The sequence below is a fragment of the Gymnoscopelus braueri genome (assembly GCF_963280865.1).
Source record: "Gymnoscopelus braueri genome assembly, chromosome: 24".
Lineage (NCBI taxonomy): Eukaryota > Metazoa > Chordata > Actinopteri > Myctophiformes > Myctophidae > Gymnoscopelus > Gymnoscopelus braueri.
In genome coordinates, this window is record NC_137626.1 from 3,658,507 (window position 1) to 3,670,206 (window position 11,700).

Genomic DNA, 11,700 nt, shown 5'->3' on the forward strand with positions numbered 1-11,700 from the left:
AGCCTGGCCTCTCTCACAGAGAGTGGCAGGATGCTACAATTCATGCATGCCTGGTCAGTCAGAGCTTCCTTGAGATGACCGATACCCAAGCATGATGGACACAATTCATGGCCGTCCTCGACCTGAAGGTGAACCTTACAGGACGAACACTCCATATCGAGTCAGTTGTGTAGCCAGGCAATACCAACGAGAGCTGTACAATTACCGAACGCGTTAGTAACCTCCAGCAACAATCACAAAGTGTAGCTAATCAGTCAGGCTAAAGTAGCTTCCTGTTAGCTCATCAGGCTAGGAAATCTGAACACTAACCAGAACGTCCAGCAGATTTGATATTCACCTTCAACAGTTTAGAACAGCTTAAATGTCAATCAGGTGTTTAACCAGGCAATCGTAGCGAGAACTGTGCAGCCACAGTACGCGTCAGGAACTTCCAGTAACTTTTAATTAATTGATTATTATTATTATTTTCAATCAATTTAATTTTTCAAATTAATTTAACTTTTTAATTAATTTAACCTTTAATTAATCAAACAAGCTATTATAGCCAGGTAAATCAGGCGAGTGCTGTGGGCCCACAGCACGCGACCGACACCCAGTGTGGAGGATCACTCTCACAACACTCTGTGTAAGACAGTGTGTGTGTAGCTGGTGAACGAGCCACGCTCGAAAATCCTCCCGATAGATAAAGAAAAGAGAGGAGGAGATAGTTTGACAACCACAGCCTTAAGAGGGCAATAAATTGCGCTCTCGACAACTGTCACAGGCAGGATGTCAACTCACCAAACAACACGTAGTGTCTTTCTCTCTTTGGACCTGCAAAACAAAGAACCGATGCACGGATTCTTCAGAGCAATACTTACCCGCGATGCACGCCAGGTAGCGAGAAGTTCAAAGAGGCCGCGCGCAGGCTATCATGTGCTTATGTAGCCGGGACGGCGGACGCACAGGTAGCCTACGCGTCACATGACTTTGTTTATATAAATACTCGACCTGCGCGGAGCGTGAGAGGCATTATTCACTACTGTAACTGCCTACTGGCAGTCAGGAGGGAATGAAATAGAAAGAGGGAAATGTGCATCGCATGTAAACATGTTTATTGATTGATGAATAGCCCAAACTATACCGTTTACCCCGTCCCCTGTCTGACAATGTTGTTAGCCTGTCTGATTTAAACTCTGTAGGAAACATACAACTGATAGGCTTCTAATGAAAACGGCTAATTCTGGAGCGCCTCGGTGCGGCTGCAGAGTACAATGAATAATAATCTAATTTAATAACTTAACAATGGACCCTTCGCTAAGCCCCACCCACTCCACTCTGTGACTGGTGGTGCGAAGTTAGTCACACCCAGGCCTGGCAGCGCCTGGCAATCTCTGCTTCTCACCCATTGACTTGCATGTTAAATGACGGCTTTTCCCCTTAAAAAGAATCGATAATTTCAGCAGCAATAGCTTCAAAATCTCTTCTAAATCTAGTCAACAAGGCCTGCAGTAGGCTATGCACTGGACAAAGGTGCATGACATTATTTCAATAAACTAAAAACACGGGAAATGTTAGAGGGAGTAATAGCCATGGATACACGACGGTCGTCTGTCTCGACCGTCATGGATGAATTTCAACCTGGTGTTTGCACTTTCTCCATTTATAGCCCGTACATCTACAGAAACGTTCATATTTCAAATATAAAGTGCTTATCCCATGGCCACGGATGTTACATTTATGTACGGGCTCTCAAAAGTACCCGTATCATCCGTATTGTTCAATAAAAAGCATTTTAATCTGATCGGTGACCCTATCGGTTGGTAGGTGTATTGCACTCTGATAAATTATAACTCTATGAGAAAATGGCCACCGATCGGATTAAAATGCTTTTTATTGAACAATACAGAATATACAGGTACTTTTGAGAGTCCCGTGCATCATTTTAACATCCGTGGCCATAGGGTAAGCAATTTATATTTGAAATCTGAACGTTTATATATATGTACAGACCGTAAATGGAGAAAGTGCAAACACCAGGTTGAAGTTGATCCATGACTGTAACAGGAGTTTTCATGTACCGCAGGGTAAGACTACAGTAGCAGTTAATAAATAGACGAACAAATGAATGAATATACTTTAACGTGCGGAATCCGAAACAGGCAGCGCTGTGATTCAGAATTTTGTTACGATTACGGTGATTAGTAGCCTATTATTGACATGGGCGAGTGAGTCGTGTCGTGTAACTTTCCTGACGTTAAGCTGTGTATGTGTTCAACAACACAGCCATTCAGCCTTGCAGTTTAAGTGCAGATTTCAGCTTGGGAAAAGCAGCCTCCAACGGGTTTGGGTACTACGTGGTTCATAGTCACCATTGCGTTATCGTGGTATTCCTATTCTTGCTATTATGTTGCAAATGATTGTGTGTGTGCGGGCGAAATAACATTGACAGCTATGGCAGGTGACGAAAGCTTGCCAGACCTATGCCAGGCTAACAACGGTTGCTAAGCTGGCATTGGACAATCGCTTTTGGGGTGGGGTTTAGCGAAGGGTCCATTGTATCAGACTGCTGACAACGTCAAACTCCTTTCAACACTGTCTTTCAGATATATAGCGAATTACATTGATATTAATCAATTCATTCTTATCTAATCTCATTTGGAGCAGTTTAAAACAGTTTCCCTTATTACATAAATGTGTTGTTTTATACAGAATGCTGAGAATATAGCATAGATACAAAATTACTTGTAAATCCCAAGCTTGGAACAAAGGCTAAGCCTTAATTAGTTTGTTTATTTGAAGGTTTTCTTTATAATTTATTTCATCTGGGATATATGTTTTAAAATTCATTTATTTCATAATACTTATATATATATTTAAAGTTATTATTTTACAGATAAAAACATATATGTCTTAATGTGTACCTTACAGGCAATGCAAATCATGAATAAAAAGGCTTTATTTAATTTCATATATTGAAAAGAGGGTAAGAGAAAATACGTAGTTGTTAAAAAATACATGATTTTTGTAAGAGAAATAATCAAGGTTTTTCAGTAATTTGTCTGGACAATAAATGTGCTTAAAAATCGTGAAAAATCGTATCGTGAACCTCGAATCGTGATTCGAATCGTATCGTGAGTTGAGTGAATCGTTACATGCCTAGTTAACAGTCATCATTTAGCAGCTCTCAGGTCCTTGGTCTAATCAATACATCATGCACTGCAGCTGTGGTTCCTCAAAATGTCAGTTGAGAATCACAGACCTAGATGCCACAACAAACAGTCCACACAGTTGGATATAACTGGTATAATATTGAGTTATTTGTATATTCCGAGGGATTATGTTACTAAGCATTGTATTCTCACCAGCCTGTAACAAGCTGTAAACATTTAGCTCATAACATGACATAAGTTGGTAGGCTATTCTATATGGCTGAATGTTTAGCTGTAAAAAAATAACCTTGGCATTATTGTTTCTGTCAAAGCTTATTCCATTTAGTGCTAATAGACGTGGTTTGTTGTGGTAGCTATTATGTCTCTCATCACAAACATAAAACCTAATAGTCTCTTATAGTTGAGTGAGTTGACTTTGCCAACGTTTAATGTTAGCCTACTGAAATAACATCACACAAGTTGCTTTTGACATACAGTACTATTGTATATGTTTACTATTCTTACTGTTGTTCTACTCTTGTTGAATATTGATTTTGGCACATTGTATTGACCATTGCTAATTATATATTATAATAACAAGCTAATTTGATAACAATAAGACAATCATGTTTTCAAAATGCCATAGTATAGCATTATTTTAGTAGTCCTGTTGTGACTGTTGTATTGAGGGAAACATTTTGTTGAGAACATGTGATGTTATGTTGTATGTAGGGAATAGAAGCACGGGACTGGATATAGAGCGCTTTTGTGTGTATACAGATTATGGAATAATGTTTTTTTTTTGGTGATTACTTAGCCCACGTGGAAAGGAATAATAATGTAACTGTTGAATTCCTATGGATTGCTCCTGTGACATGCTGTACAGTAGAAGTGAGTGTTATAGTGACTACTGTAGGCCTACAGTGTGTGGTATATGTTTTTTTTTTTTTTTTTTTTTTTTACAGGAAACGTATCGGACAACAATTACTATTGTTATGGTCTGAAGCTCTGTCAGGCTGTCATGTGTGTGTGCGTGCGCAAGGCATGTGTGTGAGTGCAGGCGCATTCATGTAGTATGTGGGTACGGTGGCCTGGAAGGGTGTATTGGAATTTATAGTCCCATGACTAGAATGTTGGGTCTTGGATATCAATTAGTGGATTGATTGATTGATTGATTGATTGAATACTCTATTAGCAGTTTCAGTTTGCAAAACAAAAGCAGAGGAAAGTACAGTTCAATACAAGGTCTGCTAGGAGGATTTAAAACCCAAGAAAGCCTATGGCTTGTTTCCATTGGGGTCCTTTGCACTCAATTCATCGAAACATTTAATGACAGACAAATATACACTACTATGCAAAACATCATATAAACAAAAATATGTACAGTAAACAGTTCGGGGGGGGGGGGGGGGGGGGTTGGCTTTGACTTTTACAGAGGCCAGTTTCTAATTGGACAACATGTTTTCATACGTCCCTTTTTCTCTCAGAGTCTGAATCTCCATGTCAAAGATACGAGAAGCGGGAGAATTCAGAAAGAGAGGAAAGAGAAATGGAAAGAAAGAAACGAGAAGAAAAAGAACAGATACAGGAGCAAGAGAGAGAGAGAGAGAAATACTTGAAAGGGAAGAGAAGGAAGAAGGAAGAGGAGGAAGAAAGAAGAAGAACGCTTACAAAAAGAGGCTGTGGAGAAACGACCAGAGCAACAAGCCAGGGTGCTCCAAAAGTCCCAGGAGGGGTCGAAGGGCGACCCGAAGAACCACCATGTCTGCAGAGGTACCGGAACCCGAGCCCAATGACTCACCCGCCGTAGATGGCCCGTCCTACAGAACCAGGTCTCGCTCCGGCTGGTTCGACTCTGTCAGCTCTGAGACATCATCGTTTTCCAGCATCGACAGCAAGGAGGGAGGCCAGAGACCAGGCACGGCGGAGACCGGCCGGCCGAGAGAACACGTCATGACTGGAAACGTCATGATACATACAGTAAAGCAGATGAATACACAGGCAATGATTAAGAGACGGGGGGTAGTAGGCTAAACCAAGGAATTTATTTTAAAAGGAAGAGACGCCGACGCCATTTTCTCTATCCTGCAAATCCAGCCGGCAGATTCATTCCGCACTGGATGGCAGACTCACACCGGAAGTTCACTGAAATAACATTGGAGTCTATGAGAGCCGGCTGGACAGCTTATGAATAAACGCTATTTCTGAACACTTGAGACCTTTATAAAAATACTCTCCTCAGGAAAATAAAAGAAGACATTTCACACATTGTTTTCTGCTGTGTTGCTTTTCAATGTCTACGCTGTATACTTTTATAGGAGGTATCTAAAGAGCACAAAGTATGTTTCTGAACGGCCAAAGTATCGCGAGACTGTCCCCCATTTCCTGTCTGGCAACCAAACCTCGCGATACCTCCGAGACAGAAACGATGCCTGCCGCAGGCGCCGCTGTTTAGACGCCTCGATAAAATGATGTACTGTACACATCGAAAAGCAAGTGATTATAAAACAACCTGTGATAATTATGTCTTCTTTTATATTCCTGAACCGATTATGTGACAACGGTCGCAATCGTTCAGAAATAATGTTTGTTCATGAGCTGGTCCAGCCAGCTCTCATCCACTGCAATGTATTTCATCGAACTTCCGGTGCGAGGTTTGCCACCCATGAGTGTCATGGTGGCACATCCCCGTCGTCCAGCACGACTTTTCCTTTGAAAAGGTTCCTTGGGCTAAACGAGGGAGTGAAATGAAGATAAAAACGTCCATCTCTTAATGTTTTCATACATTTTTTTAATACAATGTGTTTCTATAATGATCGTTTCTCTGTTGTTGTTTTTTTACTTGCCTTTCCTTGTTAGGTGCCAGAGACCCCTAACGTCTCCAGGAAGCGAGCGGCTCCAATGGAATCCTCTACCATGAGAAAGAGCTCTCGCTTATCTGGGAGAGCTGCTAACCAGGCCTGCAAGGTCGCTGTCCGTGCTTACGTGTATACAGTTAATAATTACAGAATATTATCATATATCAGCTATATTAAAAACACTATAAAGCTCATTTGGATGAACCGCTAATACAACTTGTTTTAAAATCCAAATCAACACTAATAATCATGATTAACCCATTAAGACCTGGAACGCATCTGTGTCACTTTAGATTTCTTTGGCTATTGAAAAATAGCAGATATACAAGCTCATAGCGCGGCACCGAGTGCCGCGCTATGAGCTTGTAGATCTGCTATTTTTGAAAAATCGTGAAAATATTGTTTTTAGATTTTTTTTTCAAAAAACTGTTAGGATTTAGAAAACATTATGTTTTATTATCATAAACAAAAAACATATACAAACGTATGATAAAGAAAATAAGACAAACTAAAAAATATATCTATAAATCTGTCTCAGGTGTTGTTCACAGGGGTGGCGGCTGAGACGGGGGGGAAGGTGTGGTCCCGCCTGGGAGGCGGCTTGGCCCGGGACGTGTGGGACATGACCTACCTGGTGACGGACAGGGTGCGCCGGACGGTCAAGTTCCTGTGTGCCATGGCCAGAGGAATCCCCATCGTGAACACCCAGTGGCTACGGACGGTTAGTTGACAGTTCAACCCATTAAGACCGGGAAACGCATTTTTAGATTTCTTTGGGCTATTCAAAAATAGCAGATCTACAAGCTCATAGCGCGGCACCGAGTGCCGCGCTATGAGCTTGTATATCTGCTATTTATTTTAAAATCGTGAACATTTGTGCAAGTCTTTGAATGTGTGTTTCTTAAAGCGAACATTTGTAACTCAAATATTTGCATCTGGGCGTCCCTGGAACAACATGTTTTACAAATGTTCGCTTTAAGAAAGATGTATTCAAAGATTTGCACAAATATTCCATGATTTAAAAAAAAAAAATAGCAGATCTACAAGCTCATAGCGCGGCACATGAGCTTGTAGATCTGCTATTTTTGAATAGCCAAAGAAATCTTAAATGACAGAGATGCGTCCCCGGATTGAATGGGTTAAAGGGATAGTTCATCCAAAACAAAATGTTTTTTTCTATTGATCAGTCACCCCATGGAGACTTGAATTCATGGATAGTGTTTAGTTTTTGTCTCATTCCTAAGACAATAATGTGATGACCAGCGGACCGGTAGGCAGCGGTTCCGGTAGGAGACACAAAGGAGACTCTTTGTGTCTCCTACCGGAACCGCTGCCGGTCATCAAATTATTGGCTTAGAGAATGAGACAAAAACATATCCATGAATTCAAGTCTCCATGGGAAAAAAAAGTCATTTTGGGGGTGAACTATCCCTTTAATGCTGGTCATGGGTACTATCTTTACATTCACCCTGTGACGCATAAAGTATTTATGTGTATGTATGCACACATACGATACACACTAGGGCTGCACAAATACAAGCCTGTGATGAAATGCATATTTAATTTTGCCAACTAGTAGTTGAAGACCTGGTCGAAGAATGGTGGAGATTTGTGTAAATATTCATTGAGCTTCTCATTTCCATCACCAACTACCCTTCTGCAGACCTACCAAATTATCAACGCGCATCAATGACTATAATGCTCACTATATGTACACAATTACTATATATTTGTGTGAGTCAAGAGCAAGATTATTATAGTTAACGGAAACTAAAAATTAAAAAACATTTCCGTTAACTAACTAACCCCATCCCTCAAAAAATGCTCATTTAAAACAGCCCTAAAAACTCATCTTTCTGGAGGCCATAAGAGGAGCTAGTACCAGTTTCCCGGTAGACAGACGACCCCCCTCTCCCCTTTTTTTTGTGTATATTTTTTATTTTTCATGCTTTTTTTGTACATTGTGGTATTTTTTCTCTGTATTTTTATGTTGATTTTTGAACTGTTTGGTTGCTACTATATATGTCTAATTGTCTATGAAATTAATTCAAGGACCCCAACGGAAACAAGTCCGCAAGGACTTTTTTGGTTGGACCTTTTAGACAAAAGTATTATAAATGTAACTGTGTTGTTTTACATTCTTTTGCCTAATAACATTTTCAATCAATCAATCAATCAAACTGAACTAAATAAAAACTACAATAAAAAAAGAAAACGATAACTAACTGAAACTGTATTGTGTGTTTAGAAAACTAACTGAAACTGAAATTATAGACAAAATGCCCTCTAATAATTTAATAATCATCTCTCTCTCTCTGTCTCTCTCTCTGTGTCAGTGTGGTAAAGTGAGGAGCTGCCTGCCCCCTAGTGGATTCATAGTGAAGGACACAGAACAAGAGCTGAAGTTTAATTTCTGTCTCCAGGAATCCCTGAGGACGGCCAGTAATCAGCCTCTCCTCCAGGTATCCACTTTTTATTTTTTAGCAAAACTAAACAATAAAAGCCTGGAGATCGAGGCTAGGTATCCACTAACAACCAACTGAAATTATAGACTAAATGGCCTTAGTTTTCGTTTATTTATACGATTTTTGGGCTGATATCAGTGGCGTTCCCAGGAATCACGTTTAGGGCAGGCGAGATTCCCCCCCCCCCCCCCTCCGGGGAAAAATCGCGGGGGAAACAAGTTACAACGACACTACCCTGACTACAAAACTGAAAAACGCTAATAAAAACAATATGCAAGTATAATCAATGTATGTATTGCGCTGGTCCTGGCGCCGACAAGGTCTTGGCAGCGGTGGTGAAAGGTAGCGTCCTCTGGATGAATCTCTTCTTCAGCGGTGGTCTCTTCATGTTGTAGTTTAGTAATGAATGGCTCAAGCTGCTCTCAGAGCCCCTTTTATGCCAGGTGAGTACAGGTGATGGCCCACCAGACCCCCAACCCTGGCAGGCTGGCACCCCATGCCCATGGAGACATTTGCATCACTATAGGCGAGGGTTGCTCTGCTGAATGGATAGTGTATTGGCTGTCTGGCGGGCTAATGGCCCGACGGCCAGTTTTCTGTTTGGATAATTTTTCACTGCCTGTTTCTCAGTCAGTCTTTTACTTTATTTTCTAGGGGAGGTGAGATTTTAGTTGGGCAGGCGGCCGCCTGCCTTGCCTCTATGGTGGGTACGCCACTGGCTGATATGAATGTATTGATTTGACAAACTAATAAAAACAAACTAAAACTATTAGCATTAAAGAAATCCCAAAAATAGTATTTCTACATTGCAGTATTGATACTTTTACTTAAGTAAAAAAATTTGAGTACTTTTTCCACCACTGACTATAACTCTCTTCCTTCTCTCTCGCTCAGGGTTATGAAATCCACGTCACAAAGTCGGTGCAGCCAGAGCCAGTCTATATGAAAGACATCATTTTGTGCAGTGGAGCTAAATATCTACCTAAGATGCCCTCTAAACACAAGGTACCATTTGACCTGAGAGCATTTACTCCACTGACCTCTCACATAGCTTATGTAACATTAGCTTCAACTAAACAGGAGTGGAACAATTAGTTCCAAAACAGGAGTTTTGGAGTTAAGATAAGTTCATGAGCACCTTGTTTTTCTTTGCCGTTTTCATCTCAAATGTATTTCCTATATTTCTATATTGTATTCATCTTGTTTCATTTGTTTATAACATTTATTCTTTCATCAGTGTCTTTGTAAACTTGATTAAAAATGTTCAACCTTTTGGGCATGCTATTATAGGTGTACATTAAAAAAACTACGACCATCGGCGCGCCACTTTTCTTTATGCACCTATGATGGGATGTTGATTGATTGAACCATGTTTTAATCAGTTTTTTGCTGCAGTAGGCTGGCGTTCCCGAACGCAACTCTAAAAGTTTAGAGCCTATAAATTGACCAGTCCATTTGCGAATGCAACGGACACAGCTGGCAAACATTACCTAATCAAATCTCACAGGAACAAGTGACGTTCGTGTCTTATGCTTGATTGGGGTAAAGATAGGGAAATGACAATAAAGCAGACGAACATTTTATCAACAACCTGTAAGTATTTACTGAGTAATCATCTGTTCTGGTGAATGTGTTAGAACTTCTTCTTAATCAAAGCCAGCATAGCTGACTGGTCAGCAGGCATAGCTGACCAGCCTAGCTAGCTAGACATAGCTGATTGGCCCTCAGGCTTAGGTGGCTGGTCACCCAGAAAAACTGTAACGTAAAGAAACATTTGAAACATTTGATATCAATGGGCGGCAGTGATATCAGGGGTAGAGTAGATATCAGGGGTAGAGTGGCCGGAAGAGCGGCCGGATGGGAACCGTGAGGTTTCCAGTTCGATCCCGGGCTCCCCCAGAGTTAGAAGTGTCCTTGAGCAAGACGCTGAACCCCTAATTGCTCCTGATGAGCAGGTTGGTGCCTTGCATGGTTTCCTCCGCCATCAGTGTGTGAATGTGTGTGTTGAATGTGTGTGTGAATGTGTGTGTGAATGTGTGTGTGAATGTGTGTGTGAATGTGTGTATGAATGTGTGTGTGAATGTGTGTGTTGAATGTGTGTGTGAATGGGTGTGTGAATGTGTGTGTGAATGTGTGAATGTAATTGCTAAATCTATGTAAAGCGCTTTGGATAAAAGCGCTATATTAATGCACCATTTACCATTTATATCAGACACAGCTGGGTATGAATAATGGCTTATTGACACCAGCAATCAGCAAAGGAGGAGGTGAAAAAAAAGGGGGGAAAAGAACGGCATCACCACTGTTTTGACCTGATCATGCAATATCATTGGTTTGTCTATTGTGTTCACCTAGCCCCCATCAAAAGGAACTCTTTTACAATGCTATTCTTGACAAACTGTTGGCCCCAGAATGGGGGACACTAGGTGGTTAAACTGGCCTCTCTTGAAATAATCACGGTGACTATATGTCTTTCTCTCCGTCTAATATCTCAGGCCCACACAGTGGTGGTCTCATGTGAGGAGGACTGGGCCCTGTGCGGCCCGGCCGTCTCGGCCTCTCTCCCCACTGTCACCGCCGAGTTCATCCTGACGGGGGTCCTCCAGCAGAAGGTGGACCTGGAGACCCACGTCTTGTCCATCTCCGCCGCCAACACCTGGCAGGCCCCGCTGCAGGAAGAGGACATGTCAGCAATGTAAACCAGTGGTGGAAAAAAAGTACTCAAATGTTTTACTTTAAAGGTTCTATGACATACATTTTTCTGTGGTCTGGGGTTTTCTGAATAATTAGGCTGAAAAGTAATCTGTGATTGGCCCTTGGACAGTGAAGTCACAGGCCATTAATCCCGCCCACTCTCCTCCTCGCCCCTCCCCTCCCCTATCCTTTCTTTTGGGGGAGGGGAGCAGAGGTGATGATTGACAGGCAAAATCCCTCAACAGCGACACCCGCAGGCAAAGATTAATTTTTTCATTGCAGTTGAAAAGGCTTTAGAAATGTGAGAGAAAAACACCTGCAATGGCTCACTAGAGTGGAATTTTTTTATACACGTTTGAAGGACCATGACAAAGACTTTTAATGTGTTGTTAAACTGAATGTCATGAAAGCTAAAAAGTATCAATCAACGTAGAAATACTGTGTTAGGGCGCGCTCCCACCAAAACATGGTCGGCTAGCGTTAAACGCAGGTTGTGCGCGGCCACAGTTTTTTGCAGCCAGCGGATTCTAAAAAACGGAAGTGACGCACCTG

At 41.4% G+C, this 11,700-nt stretch overlaps 1 protein-coding gene across 1 annotated transcript; it reads left to right on the forward strand.

Moving 5' to 3' along the window:
* Positions 1 to 4,892: 4,892 nt before the first annotated feature.
* On the forward strand, positions 4,893 to 11,153 carry LOC308080749 (mediator of DNA damage checkpoint protein 1-like; the record flags this gene model as incomplete). The annotated part of the gene is made up of 6 exons (XM_080422708.1): positions 4,893 to 5,111; positions 5,991 to 6,098; positions 6,528 to 6,710; positions 8,326 to 8,451; positions 9,349 to 9,459; positions 10,950 to 11,153. The coding sequence occupies 6 exons, from the start codon at positions 4,893 to 4,895 to the stop codon at positions 11,151 to 11,153; spliced, it is 951 nt and encodes a 316-aa protein (XP_080278834.1).
* Positions 11,154 to 11,700: the final 547 nt, after the last annotated feature.